The sequence below is a fragment of the Macrobrachium rosenbergii genome, chromosome 10 (genome assembly GCF_040412425.1).
Source record: "Macrobrachium rosenbergii isolate ZJJX-2024 chromosome 10, ASM4041242v1, whole genome shotgun sequence".
In the NCBI taxonomy this organism is placed as follows: Eukaryota; Metazoa; Arthropoda; class Malacostraca; order Decapoda; family Palaemonidae; genus Macrobrachium; species Macrobrachium rosenbergii.
The window spans coordinates 67042207-67065503 of NC_089750.1; the positions used below are offsets into that span (position 1 = coordinate 67042207).

Sequence of the window (23297 nt, forward strand, 5' to 3'; positions counted from 1 at the left end):
ATATATATACATTGGATACATATATCGTGTCTCACCAAGATAATAGATTTTTAGATTTTGCTTCCATAATTGATCATCTCGTGAATCTTCGGTGCTCTCTCTCTCTCTCTCTCTCTCTCTCTCTCTCTCTCTCTCTCTCTCTCTTATACTCTTATACACACACATATATATATATATATATATATATATATATATATATATATATATATATATATATATATATATATATATATATCAAAGTATGCGCTCATAAATTTTGACATACGTTCAATTCGGTCATTCATTCACCTATCTTATTTACATATTTATTAGGTTCCCTTTATGATTTGAAACCGGAAGCACCGTTATTTATGAATTCGTCGACAGAGCAGAATTGCAATTACGCAGATGTTCACTGAAGTCGCGAGGGACTGCTGACGATTGTCTTATCACATTCAGCCAAGGTTAAATTACATATGGCTTCCTGGACTTTTATTAATGGATTTTACAACCTAATCCCCTTTTACTGTCACTCAGGTGATTATTGATGTAAGTAAAGTCCGTCTTTTTTTTTCTTCTTTTTTTTGCAGTGAACATAATTCGAAGATAAAGATTTACAACCTATTAGGAAGGAACCTATGTCTGAGGTATAATTGTCCCTATCTGATAAAGGACCTGTATCTGATAAAAGGGGGTTAGTTGCCTATTTCCTATAGTGGTCAGTTGCAGGAGGTGATAAACATACCGACCCTTAATGTATAAGGAAAGAGACTGGCAGAAAATGAGGTGGGTGTATGGTGACTGGACGATGGTGGGGTGGGGGGTAGGGGGTGTGGGCTATTCCTGGACGTCTGGACCTCCAAATGTTGGGCACTGGGCAGCCAGCAGCAGCAGCCCCGTCATCTGGGCAGCGGGCAAGGAAAGAGAAGGACGGGCAGTTTTATGGAGTGTAGCCTTTCGTGCTTGGACACAAGCAGATGATAAAAAAAAAAGAAGTACGGACTTGCGATTATTACCTTATTACCAGCATGTATGGTGATTCATTTGGATGACTTTGGCTTCTGCCCGGCACGGGATTAAGTAACCTTTCACCTGCGTGCAAATTGCAGTCTCTGCATTACGGTTTGAATAGACGATTCTCGGTTATCATAAGGAAGTCCTTTGTGGTTTTGATGTTCTCGATTCGTATTTGGTTGTGTATCCTTTGCATGCATTTTGATTTTGTATGCCTAATTTACCCTGCATGATGTCTGGGTTCATATTTTATATATATATATATATATATATATATATATATATATATATATATATATATATATATATATATATATATATAATATCTGATATACTGAAAATAAGTGGATATAATTTTACGTTAGTGTTACAAGAGTGGGCAAAGTAGGACAAAGGGTTTGCGTGGTATAAAACTGAATCTAGTGCTACAAGCTACGGTATTCATAAGAGCTCGTTATCGATGTATATTTTATTCATTTAACGCAAGTAGTTTTCAATGAGGATCTGATTTTTTTTTTTTTATAAAATCTCATTCGGTTATATTTTCTATTATTTTCAGTAGAAGATTCTAGTCCATTAAAATGTATTGATGTCGTCATTATTATTTTTGTTGGTGAATTATTTGCAACGGAATTGACTTGACGTAGTTGTCATGTAAAAGTCATGTCACGGTGACTTTAAGCATGGTTGAACGATGCGGCTTAATTGAGATCGTACTCTACTGTCATCATCCTTGCATTTTAAAAGGAACTGGAATTAGGTACCGGTATATTTTTTCTTTGCTTATGATGCATCATAAACATTTACTAAGTCAAGGGAGCATAAGGAGTGTGTTGGGCAGGTTGGGGGGAGGTTAGAAACCTGCTTTTCGAAACGTTTTAACTAAAGGGACCTCTTCAGAACGAGTGTGTGGACTTCACAGAACATAATGAGCTGTGGATATTTTTTTTTATGCTCCGTCATATAAGGAAGAAAAGGAGAGAGAGAGAGAGAGATTTTGGGGAAAAAAGTACTCATGGCCCGGCTAATCCATTCACGCCCAAATTGGATTAGAAGAAAGCCCACCGGCCCTTGTGTTTGTCCGCCTACTTTTTATTTATTTAATTTTTTCGTAGGGAGAATTGGGCTCATTGGATATTGCGATTATCATCCAAACAGTATTTTTGTCCGAGTTAGTTGGTCTTGTCTTTTAAAATCGAGTCTTCTCTAATGTATAGTCATGTATTACAGTTATATTTAATGCGTGGATCGACGCGTTCTTTAGTTTTTTGTCTCAGGAAATTTCTCGTAAAGTTAAAGACAAACAAGACTTGGGAGAATGAAGAGGCCGGCGGTCAAGCCAGTTTACAACGTCGGTTAGGTAAGCCGATTGTGGCTTCTGGTGACGGATACGAACACGCTAAGGGACATGGTCATGCTTACACACACATTTCACACACGCACACACACAAACACACACACACACACACACACACACCCGCGCGCGCATCCACACACACACACACAAACTCCGGATAACTAGAACTATGTTATGCAAGGTTTTTTTTTTAAGTAAAATTTCCTTTCGTTAACTTGGCTCTTGTTTTTTTATCATCAGATAAAGAATTATGTTTCCTCTCACGTCTTTTGTGGGGATTTATTTATTTATTAAATTCTTAGTTGTCTCTTGTGAGGTGTTGTTACGGTTAAGGCTGGTCTTTCTTGATTGAGCGCTTTCTGTCTGTTTTGCAGTTTCCTTTTGGTACTTGTCATTTAGTATACTGCAGTGTGTTTTACATCACACTTTTGTTTGGTGAACATGTTTTCCCGCATTCCATTTATTTGAAAAAGAAGCTTTTCTCCCCATAGTCAGTGATGGAGAAAAGAAAAGTAATAAAGATAATATTTACCTTCAAAAAGTAAAATTCAAATGCACTTTTGGAACACGAAGAAATCGTCCACCACTCGAGTATAGGGAAAGTTACCTCCAGCTGTGGATTTAAGCGATGGACGCTGTCTTAGAGTATCCCCTTGGGTGGATGAGGAGAGTCCCCGTCTCCCTCTATCCATTCATGTGACCCTGGTGTAAAAGTCGAATGGGTCATCAGTCCGTCATAAAACACCTTAGACAAAGTACTGGGCCGGTCCCCTCTCCCGGAGGTCTCTCGACTTCTTCAACAAGCTGCGGCTTTACGCCGGGGCTTGTGGCTTGTCTCCTACACCTTCTTTAAGGTGCCCTTCCCTTCCCCCCTTCCCTTTCCCCTCCCCTTTCTGACGCCTATTTCCTCCTCTCCCCCTCCCCCTCCTATCCAGTCCTCTCTCTCTTGCCTTCATTTGGTTATGGGTCACTTCGGGTATTAGTGTGTTATGTCTTAGTTTTCGGACCTGAGGGCGAGTTGGTGTCGTGCACAGTGGCATCATCTTGTCATGTTTAGGTAGCGACAAATATTTCCTCTTATCGTCATGCATTCACTGCATGTATGCAACGGTGGCATAGCGTAGCTTTTTTCGCACGAGAGAAATTTGAAAAAGTCGCTAACGACGTCCGATGATTGACGGAACTCTTGAGTGTGGTCGATTGATAGGGACGAAGACGAGCAAGACAGACAGACAGACCGCGTCTCCATCACCAACGCCCTCGTGGCGTTGAACTGGTGCTTAGCTACTGCTGCTGTCGTTAGACATAAAAAATACAAATGTGGTGAAGAGAGAATCAAGCGAAAGGGCGCAGGACGGAAGGGAGGGGATACAGGAGTACGGGGATGGAAGGATAGAGGGAGGGGGAGGGTACTCCATGATATAGCACTAACCAGATATATATCTGGACGTGTTATGAAACTTGATCAGATTCTCGTCGGACACAAAGAAAGCCTTTATGAGGCAAAATGTGCCTTAACGTTGGAGCGTTGCTTCGCCCGAGGCGGGGAGGGGAGGAAACCATTGGCATGTGTTTTAAGCTTGGTGCCACGTTGCACCGATTGGCTGCCGAACATTTTTGCGGTTTTCATCCTTGAATTCTCTGGCGGTCTTGGTGTTGCTAAATAATTAGTTATATTGGGGCATTAGCCTTCACAGTATGCCCTCGATTAATGAATTTGCAAATACTTCCATAAGCTCAGGTATATTTTATGTTGAGTGCAAATGCTTAACAGTTCAAACTTGTATTCAAAAACAAAAAGTATTAGTGACCAGTCTACTGTTTTGACCTTGCATTCTTCTTATCGTATATTTTACTGTGAACATTTCCGCTGTGCTGACAACTGTTATTTGCCGAATATTTACTGAGACCTAATGAGCACTTCCGAAATTTTTGGCACATGTGAATCATGATTCATTATCGCTGGTACATGATATGTTTGTATCTGGTAGCGATTCGCCACAAAGCATGTGTGTTTGTGTATGTATGCGTATGTGTGTGTTTCTGGCCTTTGCAATATCTCGTTGCATCTCTGTTGCAGGCGCGTGTTGGGCTGGTGGATGCAAAATAAACAAGCGTTGGTGCTGCTGTGGATGTATGTTATGTGTGTGTGTGTGTGTCTGCATTGTTTGGAGAAAGGGCCGGCCAACGCTAGAGAACTTTGGGGAGCGGATTTTGGGGGAAAATCAGCAGCTCTCATGCTGTCATGTGTGTTCTGTTCGTCAGCACAAATGCACGCTCTCTCATCCCGCCCATCCATCTAACCGAATCCTTCTGTCCATTCGCCCATCCTTCCGTGAAGTTTACAAAGGAGGTGTCGACAATAACCACCCAGAACAGACAGAAACCTCTCTCTCTCTCTCTCTCTCTCTCTCTCTCTCTCTCTCTCTCTAAAATATGTACGATTTAAAACTAAACTGGGATAGTTCAGCTTTCGCTTTGGAAATGATTAGATATTAGACTTGAAAGAATTGCATGAAAGAAAAGATCGCATTTTGATATGTTAACAATCATTAAGGAAAGCTGTTACAGATGCAGTACTGGATTAATACTTAATTCATTAGGATATTAAAACACTTAAAGCAACAAGGGTAACAGATTGTAGCTACTGAAAATAACTAAAGAAACCAAAGTCCAGGGTTTGTATGATTCTGTAAGCGTAGAATGATTGTAGATGTTGCGAATAATTAGCTTGAAATATTTTTTTAACTGAATCTTAACTTTTCGCAATAAAAGCTCGATTGTTCAGTATTAAAGGCTTAACACTTCCAGTCATAAGGGTCGGTCTTGACGTGAAAGTCGCCACGGGATTCCATCCAGACCAGGAGGAGGAGGAGGAGAATTTGCGCACGTGTTCTCGGGCGCTGCTCGTTCGGGTAGCGTAATGGGACCTATTAATTTCTCTTATCAGTCCTGTGACTTCCAATGTGGCATTTCGACCAAAACGATTCCGGTCACCATCTGGTATCATCGGGTCCTCGTAGCGCCGTTTCCTTTTTGATACTTCAAGCCACCCACAACCCCCTCCCCCCCTTCTTCCCCCATCCCCCTCCCGGTTTATGCTGGGGTATTCTCGACAAAATCATCATTGTCTCTTCCGATTTTTATTTTTTTTCCTCCCCCACTTTTGCCTCTTCCGTGTCGCAGTAGTTCCTCATGCCTTGTGCAGCTTGCGGTAGGAGGAGGTGGAGGTAGAGGAGAGGAGAGGAGAGGAGGAGTAGGTGGAGGTAGAGGAGGAGGATTTGGTGTCAGGTGGGCAGCGGGCAGGTATACAGTGTCTTGGCGGCATAAGGGCCACCCAGGGTAATTAAGCAACGTCAGGTACCTTAAACAATAGCCAACCTCCGTAATTATACAAACGGCTTGTACAGTCGACCACCCTACTGGGCTGGGATGTTGTCATGGAGACTGAGAGCGATGACAAAATCTCTCTCTCTCTCTCTCTCTCTCTCTCTCTCTCTCTCTCTCTCTCTCTCTCTCTCTCTCTCTCTCTCTCAAAATATGGCATAGCTGTGTTTTTCAATTTGGGGCTTTCAAAATCAGGCCTCTCTCTCTCTCTCTCTCTCTCTCTCTCTCTCTCTCTCAAAATATGGCATAGCTGTGTTTTCAATTTGGGGCTTTCAAAATCAGGCCTCTCTCTCTCTCTCTCTCTCTCTCTCTCTCTCTCTCTCTCTCTCTCTCTCTCTCTCAGAATTTAGCAGTTGTGTTTTAATTTGGGCCTTTCAGAATCAGGTCTCTCTCTCTCTCTCTCTCTCTCTCTCTCTCTCTCTCTCTCTCTCTCTCTCTCTCTCTCTCTCTCAAAATATGGCATAGCTGTGTTTCCAATTTGGGGCTTTCCAATCAGCTCTCTCTCTCTCTCTCTCTCTCTCTCTCTCTCTCTCTCTCTCTCTCTCTCTCTCTCTCTCTCTCTCTCTCTCTCTCAGAATTTTCTCTCGTATTTTTTCAAATTTGTGGGCTTACAATTCTCAAGTTATTCCAAAATCTCGATTTTTTTTTTCCTGTCATTCCGATTGTCACGTTCAAAACCATGGAATTAAGTCCCCCCAGCCATTACTCGGAAACCAGGAGGGAAAGACTCCTCTCGTAATAATTGTCATCTGCTTCTCGTCTTTCCTGATTCCCAAAATAATACCACAACGTATCATTAGAGTTGAGTTATGTGCTCCCTGTCCCTCCACGAATTATGTCTGTGGCCTGTGACAGTTGGGTGGTATTGCGCGGCCAACGGTGTGTCTTTTTCTATTTTGATATTTATATTGCATTAATTTGGTTTTCGTCGGGGAGTTCATATTGATAATATTTAGTCGGTTTTGCTGATTATTCTTTTTTAACTCCTGTGTGGACAAAATGCAGGTTTATAGTACCGCCCCATCTATTTTTTTTTCGTAAGGGTTGTACAGATTCGCGCTATTAAGGAATATAGGGAATGAAACTGGAATTACGTTCTCTCTCTCTCTCTCTCTCTCTCTCTCTCTCTCTCTCTCTCTCTCTCTCTCTCTCTCTCTCTCTATATATATATATATATATATATATATATATATAGTGTGTGTGTGTGTGTGTTTTAACGTCATGCTCTTCACGTTACGATAAGGATGACTTCCTTTACCCATGCCGTCGTATGTCCTACCTCTTCCCCCCCTCCCTCTCCTCTTCGTATGAACAGGAGCTTTCTTGGATCTCCTGCCGGTGTCCTTTGTGGGTTGTTGAAGGCGCGTGCGGCCCTTCTGATTAGAAGAGTAACCTCCTCCTCCTCCTCCATCCACCGACTCCCCCCCGCCTCCCCCACCAGTAGGACCTTTCCTTCCCCTCATTTTGTAAGGTCATTACCGCTCGGCGTCTTGGGAGGCGTTGTCGACGGCCGCGCGCTGCTTTTTATGATTTCCCTTCGGGATATCTTCTCGTAGTTGGTGGGCTCCTGGGCGTTCGCCGCTCAGCTTTAATGGTCGTGAGGGAGAGTTTGAAACATTTAAATTGATTCATTTGAGCCCATAAAGTAAAGAGGCGCCTGTTGATTTGAAGAAGTTATTGCAAAAATGCCTTCAGTTTCAGTGACCGGTTCCAAAAAGAGATTCATCGGCTTCGGTAATGTAATGTTCGTGAGAGAAAGCGAAACATTTAGATTGATTCCTGTAGGCCCATCAGGGATAAACAAGCGTTTGTTGATGTGAAGAAGTCATTGCAAAAGTACCATCAGTTTGAGTGGCTGGTTTCCAAGGGAGAATCATCGGCTTCGGTAATGCTGAGTAGTTTTCTTGTGGATATTTTTCCTTGTGAATATAATTTCATTACATTTGTGAACAACATCTTTTAAGACTTCTTTACTACTATAGAATAATGAAACATCATTGTGGCAGCCTCCGTTTGATTTCTGATTCGTAGGTTGGTCCACCGCTCGCTCCTGGCAGTTTATTATTGTTATTATTATTATTATTATTATTATTATTATTATTATTATTATTATTATTATTATTATAGTAGTAGTAGTAGTAGTAGTAGTAGTAGTAGTAGTAGTAGTAGTAGTACTTGACGTTAAGAGGACTTGGCAGAACGATAAGAATAGGGTTCATCATCATCATCATCATAATAATAATAATAATAATAATAATAATAATAATAATAATAATAATGTTCGCAAATGAGGGGTGGAAACTTCGATAATTTAAAATCAAAGAAGCCGAACAGCCAAGTGGAAAGAGATTTAAAGAAAAGAATGAAGAGTAAAAGGCAAAAAGCAACCATGGAAAATTGGAAGTTTGCTGCATCAAACGTTTCCTATATAATCTCATGACATTGCTGAGATGTTCTGTGCGTGTTACGTCACGGCAGCTGAGTGCGGGATAATATGTGATGGAGAACTAACATAGGCCTGTCGTACACTGCACTGAAAACTTACCGATAGCATCGTGGCTGTTAGTACGGATTATTTTGTTCTTTTTGTCATTTATTTTGGTTTGATTTCTTGCTTGTGCGCCCTAGTTTCTTTTCTGATTTCTAAAGCCTTTTCTGAAACCTTCATAAATTTCGGCATGTTTCATATTTTGACCTTTAGGAAGTACAGTATCGCTGAAATGCAAGGCACTAGCGTTGCGTTTATGGATTTTCTAATAGAGACAAATACGAGGAAATCAGTTTAAAATCCAACTTGAATTTTTATCAGAAAAATCAAAATTGGCAGCTAATACAACGTACTGTGGAAAAAAAGTAAAGCCTCGCTTTTAGAAGAAAGAAATAAAAAAAATACCTAAAGAAATCAGTTTAAAATCCAACTTGAATTTTTATCACGAAAATTAAAACTGGCAGTTAATACAACGTACTGGAGGGAAAAAAAATCCTCGCTTTTGGAGGAAATGAAAAAATAAATAACTAAAGAAATCAGTTTAAAATCCAACTTGAATATTTCATCTGAAAGGAAAATCGGCAGCTAATACAACGTACTGCAGTTGAAAAAAAAAAAAGTCAAGCCACGCTTTTAGAGGAAGGAAATCTAAAAAATAACAAAAGAAAAATGTCGGTGAAGCAGCCCGCTCACCTAAATGGAGATTTGCACCAATCGAAGTCACGCTTGCAAGGATGCGGAGAATGGGCAGCCAGTAAAGCGCTGGTTCCAGGTGGCTGCCGAGAGAGAGAGAGAGAGAGAGAGAGAGAGAGAGAGAGAGAGAGAGACCCGCGCCCAGCAAAGGGGTTGTCTGGAAGGGCTGGAAAAACAAAATGGCGGGTCGCTCGTACTTCGGGGGGTCGGAAAGTCGGCGCACGTGGATAACCTTCCTCTCCAGGGAGAAGAGCTCTCGTTCCTGGAATGTCAAGAAATGAAATTTGTTTCCTGTGGTTCTTATTTTCTCTCTATTTTTTTTTTTTTTTATTGAGTCGTCTTTCTTATACGCTGATAGTCGCTCTAAAGAATACGCAAATTCTCTCTCTCTCTCTCTCTCTCTCTCTCTCTCTCTCTCTCTCTCTCTCTCTCTCTCTCTCTCTCTCTCTCCGTCTTTCATATGCGCTGGTAGTCGCTCTAAAGAATACGCAGATTCTCTCTCTCTCTCTCTCTCCGTCTTTCATATGCGCTGGTAGTCGCTCTAAAGAATACGCAGATTCTCTCTCTCTCTCTCTCTCTCTCTCTCTCTCCGTCTTTCATATGCGCTGGTAGTCGCTCTAAAGAATACGCAGATTCTCTCTCTCTCTCTCTCTCTCTCTCCGTCTTTCATATGCGCTGGTAGTCGCTCTAAAGAATACGCAGATTCTCTCTCTCTCTCTCTCTCTCTCTCTCTGTACCCGTCTTACATATGCGCTGATAGTCGCTGTAAAGAACCATCTTGCTTAATACGTAAATTTCTCTCTCTCTCTCTCTCTCTCTCTCTCTCTCTACCCATCTTTCATTTGAGCTGATAGTCGCCCTTTAGAAAGAACCATCTTGCTTAATACGCAAATTCTCTCTCTCTCTCTCTCTCTCTCTCTCTCTCTCTCTCTCTCTCTCTCTCTCTCTCTCTATCAGTCTTTCATATGATCTGATAGTCTCTCTAAAGAACCATCTTGCTAAATACGCAAATTCTCTCTCTCTCTCTCTCTCTCTCTCTCTCTCTCTCTCTCTCTCTCTCTCTCTCTCTCTCTCTGTTTAGGACAGTTCGGTACGAGGAAGAGTATGGATTGGGGTTACCTGAGGAACACCTGGGGTCTGCAGGTAAATACAGCAATTAGAGGGAATAAAGGCGGCGCTAATTACCGCTCTCCTCCACACCTACTGAAGGATGAATTACAGAAGCTGATGTGATTCCTGATCTGGCGTCTGAAATGATGCCCCCTCTCTCTCTCTCTCTCTCTCTCTCTCTCTCTCTCTCTCTCTCTCTCTCTCTCTCTCTCTCTCTCTCTCTCTCTCGTTTACTTTTCATGTTACGAATCGCATTGTTATCTCGGTTTGTTTATTTTGCAATATTTTCCCTACAAAAACGAGCGGTTATCTAAGCTGAGTCTGAAATGATGCCTCTCTCTCTCTCTCTCTCGTTTACTTTTCATGTTACGAATCGCATTATAATTTCGGTTTGTTTATTTTGCAATAATTTCCTTATGAAGACGAGCGGTTATCTAAGCGTGGTGCTGTTTTCATTTTCTATTTCATTTTACCGAATCAAAGTATTTTTTTGTACAGCTGTGTAGTGAGACTGTTGTCATTTCCCCGTTATTTGATGCCTTCAGTATCATGTTTAAAGTAATATTTACCTTGTACGGTGGTGTTTTTATAAATAAAGGATTAAAATATCTCAAGCTAATAAAAGAGTAGTGTATATATCATGATGTGTATGGTGTTTTTTAATGAACTTTTTTCAGATCATCACAGAGTATTTTTTTTTCAATTTCGTAAAATATTCCTGTGGCTTGTGTTACTATACATTAAGTCTTCTAGCATGCATCGTAAAAATCGGAATAAAATCTCTCTCTCTCTCTCTCTCTCTCTCTCTCTCTCTCTCTCTCTCTCTCTCTCTCTCTCTCTCTGTGGGCCTGCCAGCTGTCTACCATGAGTATGTTGGTCTGCTGGTGTCAGGCAGACAGCAGCAACGCTGTCTTAGCAGCAGCAGCAGCTTTAGTTTTCGTCACAGCGGCCAGCCGTCGTCTTTGAGAGAGAGAGAGAGAGAGAGAGAGAGAGAGAGAGAGAGAGAGAGAGAGAGAGAGAGACGTGTGTGTGTGTGTGTGTTGTCTGAGAAGCATCTGTCTTGTCCGAAGGAGTCTTATCGGTTCCTTGCAGCTGGTATTACCGCCGTGCTGAAACCCGTTTCGTTTGATGTAAAATCTTTCTCCTGAAAAAGGTTTGCAATTTTAATGTTTTCGAAAATGAGGGTCGAGATAAGAAAAATACTTTTTATTCTTCTTCTTCTTCTTCTTTTTCTTCTTCCATATTTCATTTTCTCCCTCCGTCAAAAATTAGGTTATTAGACCGAATGTCTTTCCCCCGCATCGTTTCTTTAATTGCGGCTAATTACAATATCATCCAGGAGGGAAGGAAGCCTTATCACCTATATATTGCGCACATTAGCGCCAATGACATGCGTATTAGCGCGTACCAAATTTGCGTATCCCGTCTCGGGGGAGAGCTGGGCGGGGGGCCCCAATAACGCCATGTGTTCAATATATTTTCGGCATGCGATACATACGTCCTCGCTATCCGCTCCTCCATTCCTGAAGGATTCCTTGACCTAAACCAGAGTTATTACAGTTCCTTTTATATCCTCAGCGGAAACATTCGCTCAGATGACTTTTAAGTGACTGTTGTGTGTGTGTGTGTGTGTGTGTGTGTGTGTGTGTGTGTGTGTGTGTGTGTATACGTATGCATATATGTTTACGCGCGCGCGCGTGTATATACCTGGTTGGCACCTGCTTGTTTTAAGGACACGTGCACGCCAGCTGCTTTGCACATCTATGCTACAGCTGTCGCGTCTTTCGCCCGTCTAGAAACCCAAGGACGACACCTTGTTGTGCGTCTGTTCGGGGATTTTGATGGAAGAGATGCCGTCGGGAGGGGAATTTAGATCGGCTTTATGTATGGCATTTGATGATTTTTGAGAGAATTGAGACTCTAGGCATATTTCTTTTCGTCATGATGGAACGCTTAAAAATATCGATTATTTCTGTAAATAAGTTTGTATTTAAATGTTGTTTATGTGTACAGACCAACGTGAGTCTATGCATAAATTTTAGGACTGGTAATTGAAGTAGTTTTCAAGTTTTTTTTTCAGAGAGAGAGAGAGAGAGAGAGAGAGCCTGTTATTGTGATGTGTACTTAGAGCTTTGTAATAAGAGAGAGAGAGAGGGAGAGAGATAAATTCTTTCATTGTGATAGGTATTTAGATCTTTGTAATAAGAGAGAGAGAGAGAGAGAGAGAGAGAGAGAGAGAGAGAGAGAGAGAAAGCCTTACAGTCGAAGGGTGTCCCTTTGGGAGGAACAAACTGCTACATCTTTCTGGATTGGGAGGTGAGGGTAGGTGCCCTAGTGCCCAGCTGACAGCATTTGCCCAAACAATTGAATGTATTAACGAACTCCCGCCTTGCCCCGCTGCTACCAGATGCCGCCCATGTGGGTGGGAGTGGGTGGAACAGGGTTAGATGGGGTTTTCTGGGGATGGGTGGAAGAAGGGTAAGGGGTGTTTAAATCGAAGGACCAGGTAACTGGTTGAAGAAAGCTGTGGTTCTCTGATGTTGTAAATTGCAATTGCCAGGGTTCTCGTAATAGGAGTAAATTTGGAGATGCAATTCGATATTTCAGTTGGTATCATCGGTCGTTTCAAGTAAAATCATTGTTGATATATGAACACACTAAAAAAAAAAGTCATTGTTGATATATGAACACTCTACAAAACATATCATTGTTGATGTATGAACACTCCGCTACCTAACTATTGGGCGGTTATTGTATACTCTTAGAAACAATGTGTATTATGTGTGTGTGTGCGCATATATATATATATATATATATATATATATATATATATATATATATATATATATATATATATATATATATATATTATATATATATATATATATATATAGTGTGTGTGTGTGTGTGTGTATGCTTACTGTTTATGCAGATTGAATAAAATTAGTAAATACGTTCGTGTCTTGTGATCCGCGTTTTCTTTTCAATGCTACTTTTTATAAATTGTAAATGATAACAGTGCGTTATTGAATAAGGTAACGCTTTAATGATCAGAGGTTTAAAATTGATAACCACGAAGAACCTTCGTTGGCAGAGGTGTGAATAAGTTAGATCAGATGTCCACGAACTGAAAATGATGGCATGTCATAACACAAACCCACCGTTCAAGAAAGTACACCGACCTGATTACCGTCATCCACGTTTATGAGGTTAATCGGATGGTAATGAGAGCGAATTTAACTGTGATGGCCACATTGTTGTGGGAGGCAAGCGTCGCCCATTCTTTCTCCTGCCCAGCTTTGAATCGGGAGACAAAGGTAAAGACGAAACGATGAAGTAATGATGTCGGACTGTCATGGCTGGAGTGCATTTGCTTTGTGTGAGAGGCCTCGCCATTGCGAACTGTGGCATTGATGGATAATATTATGAGTCATGACGTCGACAAGTGTCCCGTGTCGCTGCCGTTCGTCGTTTGAGCTCTCTCTCTCTCTCTCTCTCTCTCTCTCTCTCTCTCTCTCATAACGTTTCTACGCACGTTTACTTTTTCTGTTGTTTCTCTTTTTCCAACTAATGTTTCCTGCAGTCTCTCTCTCTCTCTCTCTCTCTCTCTCTCTCTCTCTCTCTCTCTCTCTCTCTCTCTCTCTCGTCAATAACCAAGATGTTATGACGCCAGTTTTAGCAGCTGTAAACCAATCTCTCTCTCTCTCTCTCTCTCTCTCTCTCTCTCTCTCTCTCTCTCTCTCTCTCTCTCTCTCTCTCTAACTTTTTCTGCATACGTCTAAATTTTACTGTTTTTCCGATTAATATTTACTACTAATACTCTCTCTCTCTCTCTCTCTCTCTCTCTCTCTCTCTCTCTCTCTCTCTCTCTCTCTCTCTCTCTCTCTGTTTAATTAGTTACTAATGGTTTGGAAATCCCACAGGGAACCGAATGTGGTGATAGCTTAGCTAGCTGCTTGTGTGCCTGTGTCCGTTTGCTTGCTTGGGTGTGGGAGCGTTTGTGTCGCACAAACCTTTCGTTCTCTCTCGTTGGTGTTGTTGATTAGGCTGGCCTTGTGCCAGCACGGGCTCTTGATCTTGGTACAGTCCTGGCATCTACGCGTACCGTACACGTACCATTTCGGAGAAAACGAAAATTGGGGTACAATGGAGTATACGCTTCTAAGCCAACATACAATACTTGGGTCGTTGTTAATGTCTTCTCACGACTAACTTGTGTCAATTGGTTTTCATTTATGTCCGCTCACACCATTTAAGGGAGCAGGAGAGGAAAGGGAGGTAGTGGGTGGGAGGGTGGGGGTTTGGTGGGTGGATGGGAGGTGTCCGAAAGTCAGCCTCCCTTCCCTCCACCCTCCACCCACTCTCCCGTTTCCCTAGATTTATTTAAAGAAGAGATTGGTGTTCGTGGAAAGTTATACTCGTATGTACATAAAAGTTTGATATTCTTATTAGGTACTTTAACTTTCTGAATAAAATACTCTCTTTTTATTTTGACTCATAAAAAGTTCGAGCGACTTTAGAGGGTGGAAACAAAGGCTGTTGTTCAACCTATTTGTTTATTCATCTTTGTCATTTATTTTTGTATGTGTGTGGCAGTCACGTATTTATGGTACTGAACATTTAAAAATAGGACTACAGCAGTGGTATATCTTGCAGTATTGTCGCTATTCCTGTCGTTTCTGTGTCTTTACTACTACTACTAGTAATACACTAGGCTTCTAGCCTAGACCTGTCATTTCATCCAAATCCTTCGGGCCAGCCCTATGAGAGCTGATAGTCAGCTCAGTGGTCTGGTTAAACTGTTTTTAATAATAAGAAAACTACTGATACTACTAGTGCGTAGGTTGTATCACTCCAAGTAGTTATAATCGAAGTGTAAAATATTTGGCACTAGGCATATGCTTGTGCATTAAAGTCGCAGCAGAAATTCGTTGCAATTCACCTCTTCGTTTCACTGAAAATAAAAGATCTCGCTGTAAATCTTAAATAAGTTTTCCACAATTCTTAACACGAATTGTTTCTGCCAAGCCTTCACTTCCTTCCCCGTGAAAAGCTTTCGCCACATTTTTCTGTCCTTTCGGTTAATTTACAATCCGTTTGAGAATCGAGTGAGTCCACAATAAAACACTTGTTCGTTCCCTCGCGCGAAGTTCCCGTCCGTAAGAAGTCTTCAGAAAAGCGGAAAAAAAAGGTTCCAAAAACAAAAACAGAATTCGTTGTTGCACTTGTGTCCCTCGGACTCGTTATTGTTATTGTTATTATTGTTATTATTGTTATTGTTATTGTTATTGTGAGGGGTTTCCCTTTCGTTGTTAATTCTTCTTGTCCCTTGTTCCCGACCGCATACTGTAAGGGTGGCACAAGTGAATGTCATGGGAAAATCGGCCTTTCGGTATAAACGAGAACTGACTGGGACCCGGGAATGAAGAGCTTGAGGAGCAATTGGCCATTGTGATATTCTCTCTCTCTCTCTCTCTCTCTCTCTCTCTCTCTCTCTCTCTCTCTCTCTCTCTCTCTCTCTCTCCTTGTGTCTACTCTTTCCCCCGTCAACCTCTCTTTCTCTCCTTTCCACAATGGTCCTCACAGAGCAATTGTAACTATTTAATTGTCATAATGAGGCTGAAGAGGATATTGTCATAATGAAAAGGGACCTTCAGAATCCTTCATTACTCTCTCTCTCTCTCTCTCTCTCTCTCTCTCTCTCTCTCTCTCTCTCTCTCTCTCTTGTAGTTGTTCGTGAATCGGACTGAATCATTCCAATACGTCCAGATGTCTTAATACAAAAACTAGCTTTCCTCTTTTTCTTATTTCTTATTATCTCGATAAGAACAATCTCTTGCATTATACTTTACCTTTTTTTACTGGATATTTATCTTTCCTTTGTTTTATCCCTTTTCTTACCCCAGTGTATTTGAAGGGGAAATTCCACCACTGACGACTATTGCGACCTTCAAATTCTAAATCATTTGAATAAATCTCTTTCTGTTTATAAGGCCTTGAGATAAAATGAAGGGGGGCATTATTATTATTATTATTATTATTATTATTATTATTATTATTATTCATGACGACTCTACTAGTATTACACAAAATCTTGTTGTTTCCATCCCATTCTCTCTCTCTCTCTCTCTCTCTCTCTCTCTCTCTCTCTCTCTCTCTCTCTCTCTCTCGTTCGTGCTTTCCCACCCTCATTTCCCATTCATCTCTCCCATATCCCTTCCCCTCCCCTCCCCCATTATTCCCCATTCTTCCTACCCTTAACCAGTTTAGACACAATGGGGACACAGCTACAGTAACCCTCGAAACACTCCCGAATAAGAATGATTTCGTTTCTCTTTCTGCCGAACTGAATATTCTCAACAGCCCTCTCGTCACTTATTTCGGTAATTACGTTCGCCCAAGAAACTCTTTCAACGTGTATTTGTATATATTCTCTCTCTCTCTCTCTCTCTCTCTCTCTCTCTCTCTCTCTCTCTCTCTCTCTCTCTCTCTCTCTCTCTCCGTAAATGTTTTTGTAATTTTTCTCCACTCTCCTTTGCATCTCGTATCCGAGGCTGGGGCGAATACGGTTCGTTAATGACGTTTGGGCATTTCCCCTCATTAGAATACGAGGGGCATGCTGCCCTCCCTCCCCTCACCCCGTGCCCGTCGCCCGTATGCATATATATACATACCCTCGAAGTGCCCCGTTTGGAAGATGGCACCGATATAGCTTTGTATTTTGATGTGTGCGGGGCTTCTGATCGATATGGGCCGCTGTGATATTTGTGATACCCATCAGTGCTTCAGGTCGGACGCATGTGACACTCTAGTCAAAAGTTGAGGGAAAGAGTTGGGTTGTTTTGCCTTCGAGGGGGATTTGTAAGCTGAGAATTTGAGTAAAATCCTTCCTTTTGAATGCTGAATGACTGCTTGATTCGTCCAAAGGCTTACCCAGCGCAGCGTGCTGTTAATGGAGATGTTGATTTTTTCCAAACGCCAGGATTTTCCAAGGCAGCTCAGAAGTGAGAACAAACAAAAGCAAAGAATTATTTGCCAGTGTCCATATCTCTCTCTCTCTCTCTCTCTCTCTCTCTCTCTCTCTCTCTCTCTCTCTCTCTCTCTCTCTCTCTGGAGAAATGAAATGTCCATGTGCCCAAATAAAGCTGCATTCTTAATCATTGTCAGGGATCATTTGAGAGATGAGTTTGACCTACAGTTTGGGGGGTGACTCAAACGAAGTCCAAGCTAAGAGTGACCACAGCTGCATTGGGAGAATTTAGACCCATGCGGGAAGTACCTGACTCTTAACACCATTTGTTTTGTTGTGTTTGTTTCGGTAGCTCTTCTTCTTCTTCTTCTTCTTTTTCTTCTTCTTCCTCTTCTTCTTCTTCTTCTTCTTCTTCTTCTTGTTCATCATTCTTCTGTTCCTGGTCATCACCGCATTCTCTGTTCACTACTGCCCTCTTCCTTACCTGTCGCAGTATATTTCGTTTGTTGCAGATTGCACGATTTAGTCGATGACCTTTTAACCATTGTCCCTCCCATTTGTATATTTTTTCTCTCAAACATTAGCCTTTTAAGAGGTCATTCTTTCGGAGGACGTGGCCAGCTGGATTAGAGACAGCCCAGCGGTTCCTTACGGTCGAGTTTCTTTGTTCAGAATTTGTATCCTTGGTCGTATTTCAGCAAAAAGCAAATTTGACTAAGAGCATGAGGTTAGGTCATTTTTTTTCTCTTCAGTACAGGTCACTTGGTAATTGTAACCCTGTTCTGCAACAGTTGCTATCAGAAATATAGCCTACACGGAAGGGTTGTAGGGTTTCAACGTGTTTTAGGGTTGCATTTTTATACATTTTGCCTTTATTCCCGTACGCCCACTTTTCATAACGAACCTGGAGCATATTAAGGTAACTGATTTGATGAAAAGTCAACTTAAAGATAAATTATATACACATTCTTTTGTTAGATTAGGGGCAAAATGTTACAGAGAGAGAGAGAGAGAGAGAGAGAGAGAGAGAGAGAACAAGTGACAATAGTGCCATTATCTCGTCTAACTATGTGCCAGGATGATAGACGCTAATGCTTCTAGTTCCCACCGACACCTCGCCCTCCCCCCCTTCCATTCCCCTCATCACTGCCTCTCCCCCCTTCCCACAATTCCCCTACACTCCCTCAAAATCCCTCCTCCCTCTCCCCCCGTTACTTTAACCGAGTCTTCTCGAATCTCTGTCCCCCAGGAATATATTTTCATTTTGGTCGTTAATATTTTTGTCTTTTCCTGGGTTTCCCTTGTTCCAGGAGAGAGAGAGAGAGAGAGAGAGAGAGAGAGAGAGAGAGAGAGAGAGAGAGAGAGAGAACTTGGGGTGGGGGTTGAGAAAGAATTGTTTTCATACATATCCAATGTTCTTGAAAAATGTCTTTGTGAAAGTGGTTTTGTAAAACTCCTTTTTGGATATACTGGAATGGTTGAGTGTTGTATATGTGTGTATGTATATATGTATGTATGTAAGTGTATATGTACACATTTATAATATAAGTGTGTGTGCGCGCATGCATACTTACAATATACAGGTGTGTTGTTCATATGAGACCCTTTATTCTTTTATTCATGTCATAAAGGTACACACACACACACACACACACACACACACACACACACACACACACACACACACACACACACACACACTGGCTAAAGGACACAGACGAGTGGCTGGGGACGAGAGTAAAGGTGTATGCAGTGGTTGTTTTATTGGGGGAAGAGAGGGAGGGAGGGGACTGGGAATGTGGTGTTATCCTAAGTTGTCATGACAACTAAGTCAAAAAGGCGTCATCTGCTCGCAGGGAGGTTTTTCCTTATTATGGATTTACGTCACTCGCTTATATTGGTTCTGTTTTTATCTTTATTTTCTCCCCACCCGGTTTTGCCTTGAATTGATTCGTTGTTCGTTTGTTACCAGTTGCGCATATCTTCATGCGCGAGGTTTGAACGATGCGAGTATAAAAGTTTTCATGATAACGAATGGGTTAGATTTTTTTTTTTTTTTTTGTCAGGTTCCTATATTTTGTCTCCGTGTTATTTTTAGCAGCCTTGAATAATTCTGTGACGTCATTACAATTATGAAAGTAAATCTAGTAATTTTAACAAATATGTTATTAAGAGGTATGATTTAGACACTCGGGGACCATTACGAAGGACAGACCAAACTCTAAGGGATCTACTCAATTACTTCTGGTCACAATGCTTTCAGCTAAGCAATACTGCCCAAGCGTCTAAGCCTAAGCTGTATATTTAGGCTAAGATGTCACAATAATCATCATCATCATCTTTTCCTCAGCCTAACCCTTAGTCGGGGTCGCTGTTTTTAATGAGATTTTCCAGGTGTCTCTAAATTGTTTTCCATTCTCACAATCATCATTACCATCAAATTATCATTATTATTAGTATTAATATTATTTAGTAGGAGCAGTAATAGTTACTGTGGATCTGATGGAATAGGCAAGGAGTTGAAAGTGGTTATTTTGTAATCCCGAAGAAGACTTAGGGCCGCGTTCTCTTGAAGATTCCGATAAGCGCTTCCTCTGGTGGTGTGAGTGCGGCTGTGTTAGAAGATAAACTCTTGTTATCGCCGTCTTTTTGTCCACTCACTTTCTCTCAACAAAGATGTTATCGGTCGCTCGGTTGCACCATCCCCCTCCCTAAATTAGTTGTGAATATTTAAGCTGTTATTTCGAGTTTCTGGTTTCTGTTATATTATTCAGTAGCTTAGGGTGTTGACATTGCCATTGGGAGTGAAGCTCAGTCAACAGGAGTGATGGTGATACAACTACAGTAATTGTGACTTAGCCAAATGAACATTATTATTTTGAATGCTGCGTGAATGGTAATATTAAAGAAAGGTGTAATGACAATAGCGACGCAACAATGAATGGGAACAATTAAACAGTGATATTATTTATAATGATGATGATTATCGTGGCAGCCACAAGGGATGAAAGGTATATTATTAGCAATTTGGTAGGTCTCGGATTAATGAACAGAATATACCTGTATATTATACTGTATATATATATATATATATATATATATATATATATATATATATATATATATATATAATATATATATATATATATATATATATATATATATATATATATATATGACTTTTATCACATCACCGTGATTCATATACAATCAGTAAGCTACAAACGTCCTTTAATATCCAATTCGCTCTACCTCGGAAATAATATATTTTCATATATGTAAATTCCTTCGGTAACATATATGAAAATATATTATTTCAGGAGGTAGAGCGAATTGATATTAAAGGACGTTTAGAAGCATTGATTATATATATATATATATATATATATATATATATATATATATATATATATATATATATGTGTGTGTGTGTGTGTGTGTGTATGTATGTATATATAAAATCTGCTGTCAGAATATCTTCATTTCTTTCTTAATTTTGAACTGAGTTTAGTAGTGACAAGCGTTTCCAAATTTTGAAGAAATCGAGAAGAGGGCAGTGTGTTTATTGAAATTATACAATAGATATGTGTAATTTATATGTATATGTATATATATATATACATATATATAAAATATACATTTATAACATATTTATACATATGTTGTGTATGTGTGATAATATTTAATCGCTACTGTACAAAGTATTTGTGTGTGATCGTAGCTAACAAAACCATCCTAATAACTGTTCTTTTCTCGTTGTGCAGATCCGAAACAGTGGTCTGAAGACCATGTCCGCCAGTGGCTGATGTGGGCCATCAAAGACTTCAGCCTCGAAGGTGTTTCTGTGCACGAGTTCCAGATGAAGGGAAGAGACCTGGTGGGGATGGGAAGGGAGTCCTTCCTAGCTCGCACGCCTCCCTTCATGGGCGATATCCTTTGGCAACACCTCGAATTCCTACAAAAAGGTGAGTTTCTTCTGTTAAGTTGTGTATGAATATATGGGTCGGTAATTTGTGTAATATTATCTCTCTCTCTCTCTCTCTCTCTCTCTCTCTCTCTCTCTCTCTCTCTCTCTCTCTCTCTCTCTCTCTCTCTCTCTCTCTCTCTCTCTCTCTCTCTCTTTCTCTCTCTCTCTCTCTCTCTCTCTCTCTCTCTCTCTCTCTCTCTCTCTCTCGTGCGCGCGCGCCCCATACCAGGAGACAGTTCGTTTTAAATACGACTCGTGGACTCACATATAAGCTTGTATTTGTATATGTATGTGTGTGTGTTTATGTAGTACATTTATATATACCATATATATATATATATATATATATATATATATATATATATATATATATATATATATATATATATATATATATGCGTGTGTGTATGTATGTATTCATGTATATGTATATTTTAGTCCACGAGTCGCATTTAGAATGTATTGTCTCCATGATTAGATGTTGCTTTGTGTGTGTGTGTGTGTGAGAGAGAGAGAGAGAGAGAGAGAGAGAGAGAGAGAGAGAGAGGGGGACCCCTCGGGTGTTCTTTAAACAAATGGGTAAAACGAAAAGTTGACTCCAGTTGTGCCTTTGTTGGTGTAAACAGGTCTGAAATCGGCACCTTTTGATGTCCTATACCAACATGGATAAAACAAACAGGGGCAAACAGACCGTTGATAAGAGAAACAGTTTTCGATTTTTTTCTTCTTTTTCGTTCATTGGTTAATCGGACCTGAAGGCAAAAAACAAAACAAAAAAAAACATGATTGTGAAAGAAAGAGTGGCTTTCAAAATGCGTTCGAGTTTTGAGATAATTCTTGCAAGGAGGAAAATTTTCCATTGTACAGTGTTTATGTTTTATATTGGAAGTGACACGTTTATCTCTCTCTCTCTCTCTCTCTCTCTCTCTCTCTCTCTCTCTCTCTCTCTCTCTCTCTTTTCAGAAATTGGAAGATAGCTGTTTCTTTCAGACAACATTACTTCACATTTATACACGTCTTCATACACACGCTCACACACACACATATATATGTATACTTATATATATAGTATTATAAATGTATATATGTACATATACACACACACACACACACATATATATATATATATATATATATATACATATATATATATATATATATATGTGTGTGTGTGTGTGTGTGTGTGTGTGTCTTTATATGACTGGTCACCTGATACCTATCCTTACTTTCAAGTGTCCGATGCCACACATATCTCTGCCGCCAAAGTTCCTCTTTATTGTCTGAAGAAAAACGGGGGATCGTAGACAGCGCAAACATTTCTTAATAATAATGTCACCTGACCCATTCGTCTCCCCTTGAGTACTTCATGACTTCTAGGAGTCTCTCTCTCTCTCTCTCTCTCTCTCTCTCTCTCTCTCTCTCTCTCTCTCTCTCTCTCTCTCTCTCTCTCTCTCTCATTTTGAAAGTAGCATCTTGCGTAGGACAATTTGCAAATTTACGCTATTAACTATATTCATGTAGTATGTTTACATGTATGTCAGTCATCGAAGGTGATGCATTGAAATATCTATATGTATACATGTTGGAATTTGCGACATCAGGTGTACTATATTCAATCAGCCCGAATTCCCTTTCTATATGTTTCTTATTTTTATCTTGGGAGGGAAAGCCCAGAATAAGAACAACAAGAATGAGAGAGAGAGAGAGAGAGAGAGAGAGAGAGAGAGAGAGAGAGAGAGAGAGAGACCCCACATCCGGCGATTGTAACACGAAGAGTCAGTGAAGCACTCTTGTCCACCGCTGGAGGAATGCCTCATATTAAAGCCTTAGCCTGGAACGCTGTCGCGGAGCCAATATTATCTTCTATGGCTCTTGATGCCTCGCAGGAATGGCTCCCCGAGGATTAACGGCCGTTGCGATTAATAACTCTCTCTCTCTCTCTCTCTCTCTCTCTCTCTCTCTCTCTCTCTCTCTCTCTCTCTCTCTCTGCGGAGGGCGATAGTTCAGAATTTTGCGCTGGTACTGTGTGAATTTAATTAATAGCGTTTTTTTTTTTTAAATCATGAATTGCTTTTTTTTATAAATAGCAATGGGTTTGCGTTGAAAATTTCTGATGTCATAATTTACAACCTGAAACAGGTGTATGTTAGCAAAGATTAATTGTAAAAGTTGTGAAATATTATTTTATTAACAGTATTATTATTAAATAATAAGAAAAAAGGCACGACTAGCATCCGCAATTTGGCGTTAAAAGTAAAAACTCCAGGAATAATCGAACAAATGTAAGAGATAAAATTGCTGGAATGTAAGCGTGAAAAAGTAGGTCATAGGT

General features: G+C 40.5%; 1 protein-coding gene across 16 annotated transcripts in view; it reads left to right on the plus strand.

Moving 5' to 3' along the window:
- Positions 1-23297, plus strand: part of LOC136842758 (protein C-ets-1-like) — a 419972-nt gene that overhangs the window by 366331 nt on the left and 30344 nt on the right. For all 16 annotated transcript variants that reach the window (XM_067110539.1, XM_067110533.1, XM_067110541.1 and 13 more), the window contains one exon: positions 20763-20963. In XM_067110539.1, the coding sequence (XP_066966640.1) occupies positions 20763-20963 (201 nt within the window). The remainder of the gene's footprint in view (positions 1-20762; positions 20964-23297) is intronic.